We start from the raw sequence: 14,624 nt of genomic DNA, 5'->3' as shown, positions 1-14,624 counted from the left end.
ACTGATGATCTTCGAGTGGTCATCTGTGCAGTCACACACGCCCACCCAGCCTTCCCCGCTGCTGGCCTCCTGTAATTGTGTTTTACTTGTATAGTGTCAGTGGCGGCTGGAAGAAACTGAGTGGAATGGGCACTCCTCCCCCGCTCCAGGCATGCGCGGTTGGTGCCTGCTCCCCAGAGCGGGAGGGAAGCGCGCCAAAAAATGCTATAGGCGAGCTATTGGAGCTCCGAGGTATGGATCCGTTGCCTGCGGCAAGACCCCATGTGTGTGACTGCACAGATGACCACTCGAAGATCATCAGTTACAGGTAAGCAACCTGTTTTTCTCCCAGATAAGAGTCCACACACTTAACCACTACACCAAACTGGCTCTCCACACCAAACAGAACCATTTCAAGGCATTGGAGGGTGGGCTGAGAGTGCCCAGGTTCCCCCTATCTCCTGTCATGCCTTTACCTGCCTATGCATCCTTCTCCTGCTTGGCTTCCAGCTCTTCTGCTGCATCCACTTGCACTGTCACTTCCCTGAATGATGCTGGGCAGTGTGTAGCGGCTGGGGCTGCTTCCACTGTGGTCACTGACACACCCTTCCCTGGCAGTGCTGGGCAGCACATGGAGCCTGAAGCACAAGTGATGGAGCCCTTGCAAGCTGGTGGTGGGGAAAGGCGCATGTGAGTAAGAGGGAAGATGCCCAATCAGGGGTTCCTGTCAGCAACCCCCACCAGAAGCCCTGGGCCCCAGCACGTGTGCCACTTCAAGGGATGCTGACACTGGCCTTGCTCGCTGCTGTGTTTTGAGGAGGGGTGGGAAGGCTAGCGTCCTGTGCCTTCAGAAAACTAATGCATGGCCTCTCGTGATTCTTCCTTAGATGACTTAAACATGCCAGCAAAGGAAGTCTATGGAGCTCAGCCACCTATCGAGCTCCTTAGGCAGTGGATAGATCATGGCCATTGGTATGACAAGAAGGACACCACACGGCTGGATATTGTCGACCTACTGTTCATTGCTGCGATGGGACCCCCAGGCGGTGGCAGGAATGATATTACAGGTATGCCATCATTGTGGGCCTTTACAGTGTGCCACAGATTTTAGCTTGGTCAGCTGGTTAAAGTGGATTGTTTTGTCCTCCAGAGTTAACCGTGCTGTGACCCTGAAATCATTTATGAGATACTAACTTTGGACTGCTGTTTAAGCATACAGTTTGATCAACAGAGAGAGTTGGAAAGCTGGCTGGATTCAGCGGGGCAGAACCGTACACCGGCAGAATCTGAAGCTGGCTTTTTATGACCTGCAAAGCTGTTTTGCACCACTAAATCAGTGTCAAGCCAAAATTAGATAGCTTGCTGGTTGGTTATCTTGCCCACTGTAGCTTATAAACCAAACACAGTCAATGTTTGTAAGAACTACTCTCAGGTGTGTGTCTTAACTCCTTTTTGAATGGGGTTCTCCTACTGGAATCTTAAAATGGAACCTTAAATTAATATAACTCGGTGAGATGGTGGAGGTTCTGTGATCAGATCTAACGCTTTTTTAAAAAAAACTGAGGTAGTGGTGGGGGGGGGGGGCAGAGAAGGAGATTCTAAGAGGAGTTATGCAGTTAACATTGTTCTTTGTGCCATTTTCCTGATCCTAATGACCAGGCCTTGAATTCAGCAGGAGCTCACAGGAGCGCAGCTCCTGAACCTTTCTAACGCCCCCCTCCTCCCCACCTACCTACCTTGTCCATTGAATAGTAGGTGCAGCTGCATAACAGTCCTTGGATGAGCTCCACACCTATTTTTCTACAAAATGACCCCTGCTAATGACCTGTTATGGTATTAATGCTGTTATGGTACTTCTATGTTCCTTGGAGCGTATAGCAGCTCTGGGAGAGCAGAGGTGGATTTGAATATGAAAAACGGCTGGAGCAGGGAGGGTGAAGTGTATTTTCTGCCCACACTGTGTCTCCAGTCAAATCCCTTGCCCTGTTACCTTTAAGTTTTTAATTAAAAAACACATTATTGAATCTCCTGTGTTCTTGTCTAGTTGAAGTGGGAGGCAGGGGGGCAGTAGGGGGCATTCCCAAAGATCTTCAGATCCATTGCAATCCAGATCCGCGTGCAGATTTTTGCAGGGGATTTAGCTCCCTTAAGTAAAAGCATCTCCAATGTAAAAAATAAATAAATTCTGTGGGCTACCAAAAGAAAGGCGGACTGTGCTGAGCCATCCTATTTCTCTAAACAGAGCGTTTCACAAGGCACTTGAACATCGTTTCCATCAGTGCCTTTGATGACGAAATTTTGACCAAGATTTTCACTTCAATTGTTGACTGGCATTTTGGCAAAGGATTCGATGTTTCATTTTTAAGGTAAATGCTGATCTGAGCATCCTCCCTCATCTAAGAAAAAAAGCACAGAATCCTAGAATCACAGAGCTGGAAAGGGCCTCCAGGGTTCAACCCCCAAACTCACAACTCCACCCCCCTCCCCACCCGCCGCACACATCCAATGACATCTACTTCATGCCCTGAAGATGGCAAAAAAACCCTCCAGGACCCCTGGCCAAACTGGCCTGGAGAAAAATTGCTGCCTGACCCCAAAGTGGCAACCAGCATTTCCCTGGGCATGTAAGAAGGGGCCATGAGAACTAATTTATTTATTATTTATTTATTACTTTAAATTTCTATCCTGCCCGCTCCGCAAGCGGACTTGGGGCGGCTGACAACATTCATATTCTCAACATTCATATTCCCCCCACCCCCCAATTCTCAAGTTAAAACCAATAAAAACCACTAAAAACATAATTACAATTACAACTTAAGCTTTTAAAAACCATTTCGCGGTGCTGTGCCACTAACAATATAAGTGAGTTCTTATTTTCTGACGGTGATCACCTAGAACTCTGTATGATGTCGGGTGGCAGTTCTCTCCCGGTCAGATATCAAAGGCCTGTCAAAACAATTCGGTCTTACAGGCCCTGCGGAAAGTGGAGAAATCCCGCAGGGCCCTTATGGCCTCCGGGAGAGCATTCCACAATTCTGGTGCTGCCACCGAGAAGGCCCTAGTTTGCATCGAATGCAACCTAGCCTCCTTTGGTCCAGGGATGGACAATAGATTTTTTTTGTCCCTGAACGCAGTGCTCTCTGGAGAAAGGCGGTCCCGCAGATAGACAGATCCCTGACCATAAAGGGCTTTAAAGGTCAATACCAACACCTTGAAACAGACTCGGAACATAATAGGTAGCCAGTGCAGCTTTTTCAGCACTGGCCGAATGTGCTCCCATCGGGGGAGCCCCATTAACAGCCGTGCCACAGCGTTCTGCACTAGCTGTAGTTTCCGAGTCAGCGTCAAGGGTAGCCCTTGATGCAATCTTTCCTGCCTTCCTTCTCATGATTTGCCTAAGTTCACAGAATCAGCATTGCTATTGGATGGCCATCTAGCCTCTGCTTCAAAGCCTCCAAAGAACAAGAGCCCACCATGTCCCAAGGAAGCCTGTTCCACTGAGGAACCGCTCTAACCGTCAGGAAGTTCTTCTTTATATTTAATTTCAACTCGTTGGTTCTGATCTGCCCTTCTGGTGCAACAGAAAACATCCTCTATATACAGAGTTGGAAAAGATGCAGCGGGGAGGACAGCTAAAATAATTAGGGTATGGAGCAGCTCCCCAGGAAGGCAAAGCTCAAGAATCTATGACTTTCCAATTTAGAAAAAAAAATAGGTTCTATCATGGCAGGGGTGGGGGCTATGATAAAACTTTATGAAATGGTGCATGGGGTGGAAAAGATGACCCTTTTCTCCCTCTGCTAGAACTCATTGGTACCCAGTGAAATTGAAATTGAGAAGGTCAGACCAAGATTGGCCCAAGATTGGCGAGTCCCATAGCACCTTAGAAACCAACAAGGTTTTTTGGGGTATGAGATTTTGAGAGTCAAAGCAACAAGATTTTTGGCATATGACCTTTCAAGGGTCAAAGGGAGCTGTGTCTTCAAAACCTCATACCCCACCCTTCAACCAAATCTTGTTGGTTTCTAAGGTGTTAAAGAACTTTAATCTGGGTGCAGACCAACATGGCTATGCTCTGAAACTGTGGTCCCTACCCGGAGACCATAGTAAACAACAGAAATTAAGAGATGTTTGCAATAAAGGGGAAAAGGTGGATGGGATTGGTTGGGATTACTGAGTCAACAAATGAGACAGTGGTGAATAGGTGAGGTTCTGGTGGTCCGAGGAAGGTTTTTGGGGAGGGGTTTGCAGGAGGGTTTGGGGCAGATGGTTGGGCAGGTGAAGAGGGGAAGGGGGAACAGCAAGGTCTTGTGGCCAGAGAGGGAGAGAGCAAGGCCTTGCGTGGCTGCTTTTCAACCTGCTTCTTTCTTTTGAAGGCTTGGCAAAATGATGGTTCAAGCAACAATGAATATTTACAAGCTGGCTGTGGAAAATTTCCTCCCGACGCCTTCCAAGTCTCATTACGTCTTCAACCTGCGTGATTTCTCCCGCGTGATCCGAGGCGTGCTGCTGTGCCCACACACTCATTTGCAGGTGGGGCTGTCCTTTGACTGTATCAATGTGCAGGAGGGCTTCTCTTTTCTGTTTGACAGCTGCAAGTGAGTCTTAGAGAGAAAGATGCAGCCCCAACATTTGACTGTGTGTTAAGCTATCTGGCCCATGATGAGAAGAACTGAGAAGTTGAAATACTGGTTGAGAAATTAAAATACTGCAGGAAATTGAGGATTTTCCAGATCCAACTTCTGCAGAAGTCAAAGTTCTGAGTACTGTGCTCATACATTCATGGCGATTTCAGCCGCCTTCCTTGTGACTCAAAAACTTGCAGCAATTGAGTGCAGCATGGCCCATTTTATATGTATTGTGGGGAGGGGTTTAACAGGTTCAAGCAAGTCTTGTCTCCTGACACCACTAACCTGGAGGGAACATCCTACCTCAGCAAGGGCTCTCTAAGTGCCCAGCTGAGGACTTGCCTCCGCATGGGAAGTTTCACTGTTCTCGCCCCCCCCTCCCCCCCACACAAACGTTTGGGCCCTTTCTGGCAGAGAGAAAAGAGGAGTTGGTGGCTTCCTTACAGTCACTGCCCATATACTTCCACCATTTTTATGCCTCCTTCAGTAGTTTCCTTCCTATGATTCAGCCCCAGGAAAGTTTTTTTTATGGTTATGTGATCAGCATCAGCATTGCTTCCATCACTTCTTCCGCCCTGGATGTATTTCCTTCCAACTGGCAAAATGCTGCAGAGCCATGAGAAGAAGAGCCCCCTAACAAAAGGGGTGTGGAGTCAGGATTTCACTCCCTCAGCTCAGTCCACAGCCAGGCCAAGATTTCCAGGAAGACTGAAGCTGCCTGGAGGCCAGATGTTAGAGCATCTCCTTTTTGACTGGACTGTTTGCTGTTTAGCTGTAAAGAAGTCCAATTGTGTGATGAACCAAGAGGGCCAAAACTCCATTTCACGGGCTGGAGCAAGTCAAGAATTTGACACCTAGCTAGCTGTCAGGAAGAGGTAGGGGAGGACAGTGGTAAGCCCCATTCATATTTGATGGCCCATTTCAGGGAGATCTTCCCGCAGTCTGACACCTCCTGGGGAGACTTTTGCTGCCCACTCTTGGTGTTCATTGACTCTTGTTAATGTCACCGGAAAGGTTTGCAAAAGCCAAAGGTCAAGATGGAATGGGGTTTGGGTTTTGTTATGTATGTGAAAGCATGCCTGGACATGTTGGGTGCTGAGTCCTGAGCTTGAGACACAACACAATAGACTGAGATGATCCAAAGATCTGTATCCTGATTGGCTGCATAATTCAAACTGGCCAATCAGGAGGCAGTATCAGAAGATCCTAGGAACTGCCAATGACTATGTATATTCTAATGAAGGATCCAAAAAGGGCACAATCACAGGACATTTTCTGCTTCTTGGGGGCTGGGCTCCCCCTTCCCCGACTGTATATATTGCCACATGTTCTGGTGCTTGGGAGTAGTTTGTAGTCCTTAGTAAACATGCTGAATCACTAATAAAGAGCTTTGATTACTATCCATTGAGCCTCCTCATGCATCAAACCCAGTATTTAACAGTTTTTGAATGTGTTTGTGTCTGGCTTTGGAGTTTCAAACCCTGACACATCATTTCCCTGCCCCACCCTGTTTCTTCAACAGTCTGGAGAAAAACTAATCAGGCTCTGGATTCATGAAGTTTATCGTGTCTTCTATGACCGTTTAATTGATGCAGAAGACAGACAGGTGTTCTTTGACATGGTGAAAGAAACAACCTCTAACTGCTTCAAGCAGAGCATTGAAAAGGTATGTCGGGCTTCAAGCAGAGAGTCATTTGGATGCAAAGAGAATAGCAGCTGCATAGACAGCATAATGTGAAATCTCCACGTTTTGCACAAGGCTCTCACATTCCAGGTACAATAGTAAAATGCTCCCCTACTTTCCAATAGAATACAATCTGAGAGAGGTCACTATAATGGATTACACAACAAAAAATGCAAACTTGTGACCACTAGCTTGCATTTTTTGTTGTGTAACCCCTACTTTCTGAAGCAGTGAGAAATTCCAGAGATAGTGCCCATGTCAACTTTAAAGAATTATGGTTCACTACAAATTTTGCTCATTGTAAGTACGTCGGTTCAGGCTTAATACCTACGAAATACCTTTTCACATAGATGGTTAGAGCAACAAGAGTATGAACTTCAGGCTAACTGCTTGCATCTGGCTGACGGAGGTACTATCCTCACCTAGGCTTCTTAATTGGTGCATTCCTAACATCGGAAGGAATGACCTTGCTATACTACCTGAGAAACTGGACAACTAATCTGCAGCAAGGCAGTCATGTTTCAGAAACAAGGGAAGGGAGTTACATCATCTCTCTGATTCTGATTGGTTCCTCTGGGGCCAAGGCCCATCAGATTTCTTTGCTATAAGTTAGTCAGCCTTTTGTCTTGCTGATAGCTTGATGATTGTTTGGCAAGCAACGTGTCATTGGTAGCCCAGCTCAGCCTTGCTTGGGATCTCTATTGATTGCTGTTCCTGAAATGGGCCGAAGCCCTGACGTCTCTGAGAACCAAAGGTTGGTGCTGAACCTGGCAGACTTCGTGAACTACATTGGTAACTATTGAATATTATATTCAGGCCTTGAATTCAGCAGGAGCTCACAGGAGCGTAGCTCCTGAACCTTTCTGATGGCCCCCCTCCTCCTCCCCACCTACCTTGTCCATTGAATAGGAGGTACAGCTGCATAACAATCCCTGGATTTGGAGAGCAGACAGGGAGCCAGCCACCAGGAGCTTTGCCACACCCCCAGCAGCCCTCATTAACCCCTGGAGAAGCCCATGCCACCCTTTCTCCACTACTTACGTGATTTTGGGTTGCGGGTAGCTTGCTGGCCTTTTGACTGCGGGCAGCGGCCCAGGAGAGCTCCAGGCAAGCGAGGCCTCCTTGGGCTGGCTGGATCTCTAGCCAGCCCAAGCAGGTCTTGCTTGCCCAGGGCTCACACTTCTTGCATTGGGTTGCTTTTGGCTGAGGGGGGGCAGCATGTGCAAATGAGTTATGCTAATGAATTGCACCACCTATTTTTCTACAAGACGACCCCCGATTATATTAGCTATGCTGGTTATTCTTAGATTTCTTGTTTTTACTCTCCACATACATTTGCACTTTAATAAAACCATTATGTTTTTAAACCTGGTGTGGTTTCTTGTCTCCTGTAGCCTCAAAAGCTAAATCCAGAAGTCTTGGACCTGACTACCTGCTGGTAACATTTTAGTTTGGAAACGCAAATCAACCTTGCAGGGCTGACTTTTCTGTTAATTCCTGGCGAAGCTCAGAGGCTTGTCTCTTCATTCTGATGCTGGGGGGGAATATTCCAGAAGAAGCTGGTGGCAGAAACTGTTTTAGGCTAGAGGAAGAACTATTCTTCCTCTAGTAGTTTTGTAATTTGCTTTGCCTTACTCCTTGACCTGAGGCTTCTTCTTATCCCTGGCTTGGGGTGAGGGGAAACCGTGACATCAACTACATGTCCAGTTGTGCCTTTATCATGAGCACTAAAATTACACACCAGAACATGACTGCGGGACCACCTCTCCCCATAACTGCCCCAGAGATGGCTGTGTTCTGCTTCACAGCATCTTTTGACTGTTCCTGGCCCAAAGGATGTTTGACTTGCCTCGACCAGGGACAGGGGCTTTTCGGCCTTGGCCCCGGTCTGGTGGAATCAGCTCCCTGGGGAGATCCGGGCCCTACCTGTTTCGATGCCATTTCGTAGGGCCTGCAAGACGGAGCTGTTCTGCCGGGCTTTCGGTTGAGGCAGCGGACATCCTTATTTCCATCTGGTTGGCCTCCCTTGCCTGCCACGATGCTGTATTATTTTATCTTAATTTATTATTTCATCTCTGGGCCTTCTGATGTACTGATATATAGAATGCATCCAATGGGAACTACTGCCTTTGATATATGTGTTATTTGTTCTATTGTATTTTATGGTTTTAGCTTGTTAGTTTTAATTGTTTTAAATCTTCTTGTGATCCGCCCGGAGTCTGCTTGCAGGAAAGGGCGGAATACAAATTAACAAAAACAAATAAATAACACAAGAAGCGGTCCCTAGTTCCGCAAAAGGAAGGGACAGCAACATATTAATACCTGGTCCCTCATCCACATATACCTCTTCCTGTTATGTGAAGAGTGGTAGCAGCAGATGAAACCCAATGACGTGGCATTTGTTTGGTCTTCTGTATAGGTGCTAAGTCATTTATCACCTACTGGAAAAATCAGCGACAACAATATCCGAAGCCTGTTCTTTGGAGACTACTTTAAGCCATCTAGTGATGCAAAAATCTATGATGAAATCACAGACTTAAAGCAGCTGACGTCAGTCATGGAATACTATCTGGAGGAGTTCAACAACATCAGCAAGGCGCCCATGTCTCTGGTCATGTTTAAATTTGCTATCGAACACATCTCGAGGATATGCCGGGTGTTGAAACAGGATAATGGCCATGCGCTGTTGGTCGGCATTGGCGGTAGCGGCCGGCAGAGTGCTACCAAGCTGGCTACCTTTATGAATGCCTTTGAAATCTTCATGATTGAAATCACAAAGTTCTATGGCACAAACGAGTGGAGAGAAGATATCAAGAAGGTGATGTTGCAATCAGGAGTGGCCAGTAAAAGCACCGTGTTCCTGTTCTGCGATAACCAGATCAAGGATGAATCTTATGTGGAGGACGTTAACATGCTTTTGAACACCGGAGACGTGCCCAACATCTTTGCAGCAGACGAGAAGGCTGAAATTGTTGAGAAAATGCAGAGTGCAGCAAGGACGGAAGGCAGGAGAATCGACGCCACTCCTTTGGCCATGTACAACTTCTTTATCGAGCGAGTGAAGAAGAATTTACATATAGTCTTAGGTATGAATTAAAGTCATTTCCCTTCCTCTTGGACATTTCTTTTTCTTACTTGTTACTAGGTTTGTAACATAGTTGAAAAATACATCTTTTCCTCCTCCCCCCCCCACCCCGCAGCGATGAGTCCAATTGGAGATGCGTTTCGGAATCGCTTGAGAATGTTCCCTTCACTTATCAATTGCTGCACAATCGATTGGTTCCAGACGTGGCCCACGGATGCCCTAGAAATGGTAGCCAACAAGTTCTTAGAGGAAGTGAAGCTAGAAGACGAAATCAGGAAATCGTATGTCATGAGATCTCTAAGAAGTCCCCCCCCCCTGCTTACATGGAAATTTTTATTTATTTTTCAGAGTTTTATTCAGTCTTCCCCAAAGCAGGCTCAGGTTTAGACATTTAAATTAAATGTTTAGACCAGGAGTGGTCAAACTGTGGCTCAGGAGCCACATGTGGCTCTTTCACACATATTGAGTGTCTCTTGAAGCCCAACCCACCCTGTCAGCTGGTTTGGAGAATGCATTTAAAGTTAAAGTTGCTTTCTTTCCACTTTTCCCTTCCCCTTCCCCTCCATCTATTTTCCTTCCTTCCTTCCTTCCTTCCTTCCTTCCTTCCTTCCTTCCTTCCTTCCTTCCTTCCTTCCTTCCTTCCTTCCTTCCTTCCTTCCTTCCTTCCTTCCTTCCTTCCTTCCTTCCTTCCTTCCTTCCTTCCTTCCTTCCTTCTCTCAAACATCTGACATTCATTATCTCATGGCTCTCAGACATCTGACATTTATTCTATGTGGCTCTTACATTAAGCAAGTTTGGCATTTAGCTGGCTGGGGGCTATATTTGTTTACAGATAAAAGAGCTAAGCCTTGTTTCTTCCCCTTCCTCACCTCACTGTACACTTGCTGGAAGTGTTTGAATCTCTGCATTCATATTCTTCGTTTGTTGTTCAAAAGAAGAAGGAAGGTCTGCCTACCCAACCAACAGCTTTACATATGGTGTAAAGGGAGGGATGGTGGCTCAGTGGTAGAGCATCTGCTTGGGAAGCAGAAGGTCCCAGGTTCAATCCCTGGCATCTCCAAAAAAGGGTCGAGGCAAATAGGTGTGGAAAACCTCAGCTTGAGACCCTGGAGAGCTGCTGCCAGTCTGAGAAGACAATACTGACTTTGATAGACCAAAAGGTCTGATTCAGTAGAAGGCAGCTTCATATGTTCTTCATATGTTCATATGTTCATATAAACTGATGGAGGCACATCTGAGACTCAGGCCCAGCCAAACAATCTTAATTGATGGTAGAAGACTTCTGAGTTGCCTACTAACACCTACATTTTCTGCAGAGTCGTGTCAATGTGTAAATACTTCCAAGAGAGTGTGAGAGATCTGTCTGTCAGCTATTACAGCGTCCTTCGGAGGCACAACTATGTAACGCCAACGTCCTACCTAGAACTGATTCTGACTTTCAAGGCTCTCCTAAACAGCAAAAGGCTGGAAGTTGATACAATGAGGAATCGTTACCTTGTGGGACTTCAGAAACTGGATTTTGCAGCCTCCCAAGTAAGTGCGAACTGAAAAAAGTAGGCATCATGAATATCTGTAATATTGTCCACGATGATCATTGCAAGTTTAGCACTCATTAATTGTTCCATTCAGAGGCTAACTGCCTATGCGTCACTATTCCCATTTACTGGCAGTTCCTATTTCCTGGTGCCCATGCTTGGTATATCATTGTGTGCAAGTGTGCATCAGGTCACTTCTTGCGCCCTTCCAAGTCTCAGTCTCCTTCTGATTGCAGTCCCCCTTCTGGTTGAGAACTGAGCCAAGGAATGGAAGATTTCAGTTTAGTAACTGTCAACCTTAAAATGATATAATTTCTCCATAATCTTTTGAGAACCAGTTTGGTGTAGTGGTTAAGTGCGCGGACTCTTATCTGAGAGAACCCGGTTTGATTCCCCACTCCTCTGCTTGCAGCTGCTGGAATGGCCTTTGAAAGGACAGCTGCTGTTGTAAGAGTTCTCTCAGCCCCACTCGCCTCACAGGGTGTCTGTTTTTTATTTATTTACGTTATATTTATATCCCGCCCATTCTGTACAGACTCAAAGCGGCTAACAGCATAAAATAGACAGTAAACAAAAGCAATATTAAACCAATCAGGTAAATGGCAATGGTGCTACTTCAGGCGGATCATGTAATATTTTCTTTCTCATGCGCACAGATCTTAGGCATTTAGTAATAAAAGCGCGATGGATCCAGATGTGGCATCCCTCTCCCATTAGATGTTATATGCCAGGGGTGGCCAATGGTAGCTTTCCAGATGTTTTTTGCCTACAACTCCCATCAGCCCCAGCCAGCATGGCCAATGGCTGGGGCTGGTGGGAGTTGTAGGCAAAAAACATCTGGAGAGCTACCGTTGGCCACCCCTGTTATATGCCAACCAAAACAGTTCAGTCTTGCAGGCCCTGCGGAACTGCGAAAAATCCTGCAGGGCCCCGATGGCTTCTGGGAGGGTGTTCCAAAGTATTGGGGCCGCAACCAAGAAGGCTCTTGCTCTGGTGGAGTTGAGCCTAGCCTCCTTTAGCCCAGGGACAGCCAACAGATTTTGAGAGCTTGATCGCAGTGCTCTCTGGGGAACATGTGGGGCAAGGCGGCCCTGCAGATTGGTAGGTCCTAGGCCATATAGGGCTTTGAAGGTTAATACCAGAACCTTGAAACGGATTCAGTACGCAACAGGCAGCCAGTGCAGCGCTCTCAGCACAGGCTGAATGTGCTCCTGACAGGGAAGCCCCATTAGTAGCCTGGCTGCAGCATTCTGCACCAGCTGCAGTTTCCAAATCTGTTGTGTGGGGCAGGGAAGTAAAGGAGATTGTGGCCACCCTGAGACTCTGAGATTCAGCGTATAGGGCAGGATATCAATCCAATATCTTCTTCGTCTTGATGCTGAGTTGCAATCCTGCTTTGGCACTTTGTTCTTGAACCATCATCAGTGGCCATTTCAGGTCTTCACTCTTTTCTACTAGTTATGTGGTGTCATCTGCATATCCCGTATTATTAATGTTCCTTCCACTAATCTGCACCCCATCTTCATCTAAATCTAATCCAGATTTCTTTAGGATATTCTGTTTTTTAATCCTTCATTTTTTCTGATGTTTCCTAATGGGGGCTGTACAGCACTCCGTGGGATGATCTACAGTAGCAGGCGTTCTGTTAAAAACAACATGGGAAGGTAACAATCACAGAATTATACCTAAAGTGCAGTTTTGCCCTTGGCTGGACTTAGATCAGAGTAAACATGAAGAGGATGGTTATGTATTTGTTATAAAGTGACTCAAGTGCTTTAATGTTTAGAAATGCTTGATTTAGGACGCTTTTGAGAAAACAATAGGGCTCCTCTGACTGCCCATTGTTTGTGATGAATTCGCATTTGAACTCTGTTGTCACCTCATATTTTGTTTTTTACATCTGTATGCCTGAAACACCATCGTCTTTACATAAACACTCTATCAGGGTTCTCTCCCCCTCCCCCTCTGGTTTTTTTCGCCTGGGTATCCTCTTTAGGTTGCTGTAATGCAGAAGGAACTGACAGCTCTCCAGCCTGAACTGATTAAGACCTCTGCTGAAACAGAGAAAATGATGATCCACATTGAAAAAGAAACAGTCGAGGTGGACGCTAAGAAGGAGCTGGTGGCCGCTGACGAAAAGGAGGCCAATGAGGCAGCAGCTGTCGCCCAGGCCATTAAGGTACTTGGCTCTACACGGGTCAGCAGATTTTGGCTTTCCAGTGATGCCACTGAACAAATGAGCAGTAAGAGCAGAGTGGTAAAAAGCCCCCCAGCAAAGTAATGATGCATATTACATCATCTGCATGGTTATTTCCCAGGACATTCAGATGCATCAAAGTTTTACATCCAGTATACATACTGTTCAGCAAGAATGGATAAAAATCAGTGGCTGACAAAAACTCAGATTTTTATGTTGGCTCAGGGGGAATAATAATAATAATATAATAATAGCTTTTATTTCTATCCCGCCCTCCCTGCCTAGGCGGCTCAGGGCGGCTAACAACAGCTCATACGTTAACATAAATAATAAAACTTTGGATTTAACAATTAAGGAGACATAAACCCCATGCTTCCATTTACCATTGATTATTCTATATGCTCTCCAAGTGTCCCCCCACACACTGCAGTTGCTTTGAAGTTTGGTAATAATTTAGATTTGAGTGGAGACTCTGTCTGTCTGGAAATTTATCCAAGCAGGAACATCCATTAACAGCCTTAAAGTGTGTGGAAAGCTCATGCTGGTTGACCTGCCAGCTTTGTGAACCACATTCAGCCAGAAATTCATCACGGACTTTAGTTCATGAGCTGGTTCATGCCCATCCTTAGTTGGGATATTAAATTGTTTAAATCCTGCCTTCCATAGAAATCCCCAAGACAGCTTTTAAAAAGGTAAAGGCAGTCCCCTGTGGAAGCACCAGTCATTTCCGACTCTGGGGTGACGTCACATCACGACGTTTTCACGGCAGACTTTTTACGGGGTGGTTTGCCATTGCCTTCCCAGTCATCTACACTTTCCCCCAGCAAGCTGGGGACTCATTTTACCGACCTTGGAAGGCTGAGTCAACCTTGAGCTGGCTACCTGAACCCAGCTTCTGCTGGGATTGAACTCAGATCGTGAGCAGAGAGTTCGGACTGCAGTACTGCAGCTTTACCACTCTGCACCACAGGGCTCTCTCAAAACAGCTTACGAACACACAAAAAACCCCATAAACCATTTTCCAATCGAAATATGCAATGGCATGTGTATCTCACTATTCATCCCAGGAGCTCGGAGTGGTATACAGATAGTAAATCCCTCCTCTGATGTATTGTCACAGTCTTGATCAACAGCTTGTGCAGCTGGCCCAAGCTCACCCACTGAGTTTCATGAAAGCAGGGATTCGGACCAAGATCTCCCTAGTCCCAGTACCACATTCTCTGTTGTACAGCATTAGCAACAGTCCCTGGTTTACTGTACCAAGGCCAATTCTGCCACTATTGAATATTGAATTGGATACTAATCTAATTGATAGAACAAATACATTCAGCAGATCTTTTCTGCTAACTATGGCACTTTCCTTCAGTGCAAAGAGTCTTCAGACAACACAAGAAGTTTTTCTCTTGGGTTGGCTGAAGGCTCCTTGGCCCAGATGAAAGTGCCACAGGTGGTGGAATGGGCCTGCAGTATTCCCCCCATCAGTGTTTCACAGACCAGCATTGAGTGCTTTGAAGCA

General features: G+C 46.2%; 1 protein-coding gene across 1 annotated transcript in view; it reads left to right on the top strand.

Annotated features, from left to right (window-relative positions):
• Positions 1-14,624, top strand: part of DNAH3 (dynein axonemal heavy chain 3) — a 169,926-nt gene that overhangs the window by 120,239 nt on the left and 35,063 nt on the right. Inside the window, exons 43-50 of the mRNA XM_060261037.1 lie at positions 867-1,046; positions 2,222-2,345; positions 4,356-4,512; positions 6,130-6,273; positions 8,711-9,377; positions 9,492-9,657; positions 10,693-10,909; positions 12,908-13,090. Coding sequence (XP_060117020.1) covers positions 867-1,046; positions 2,222-2,345; positions 4,356-4,512; positions 6,130-6,273; positions 8,711-9,377; positions 9,492-9,657; positions 10,693-10,909; positions 12,908-13,090 — 1,838 coding nt within the window. The remainder of the gene's footprint in view (positions 1-866; positions 1,047-2,221; positions 2,346-4,355; positions 4,513-6,129; positions 6,274-8,710; positions 9,378-9,491; positions 9,658-10,692; positions 10,910-12,907; positions 13,091-14,624) is intronic.

Source organism: Heteronotia binoei, chromosome 20 (assembly GCF_032191835.1).
Source record: "Heteronotia binoei isolate CCM8104 ecotype False Entrance Well chromosome 20, APGP_CSIRO_Hbin_v1, whole genome shotgun sequence".
In the NCBI taxonomy this organism is placed as follows: Eukaryota; Metazoa; Chordata; class Lepidosauria; order Squamata; family Gekkonidae; genus Heteronotia; species Heteronotia binoei.
The sequence above is the reverse complement of the archived record's forward strand: the minus strand, read 5'-3'. Positions and strand labels throughout refer to the sequence as shown.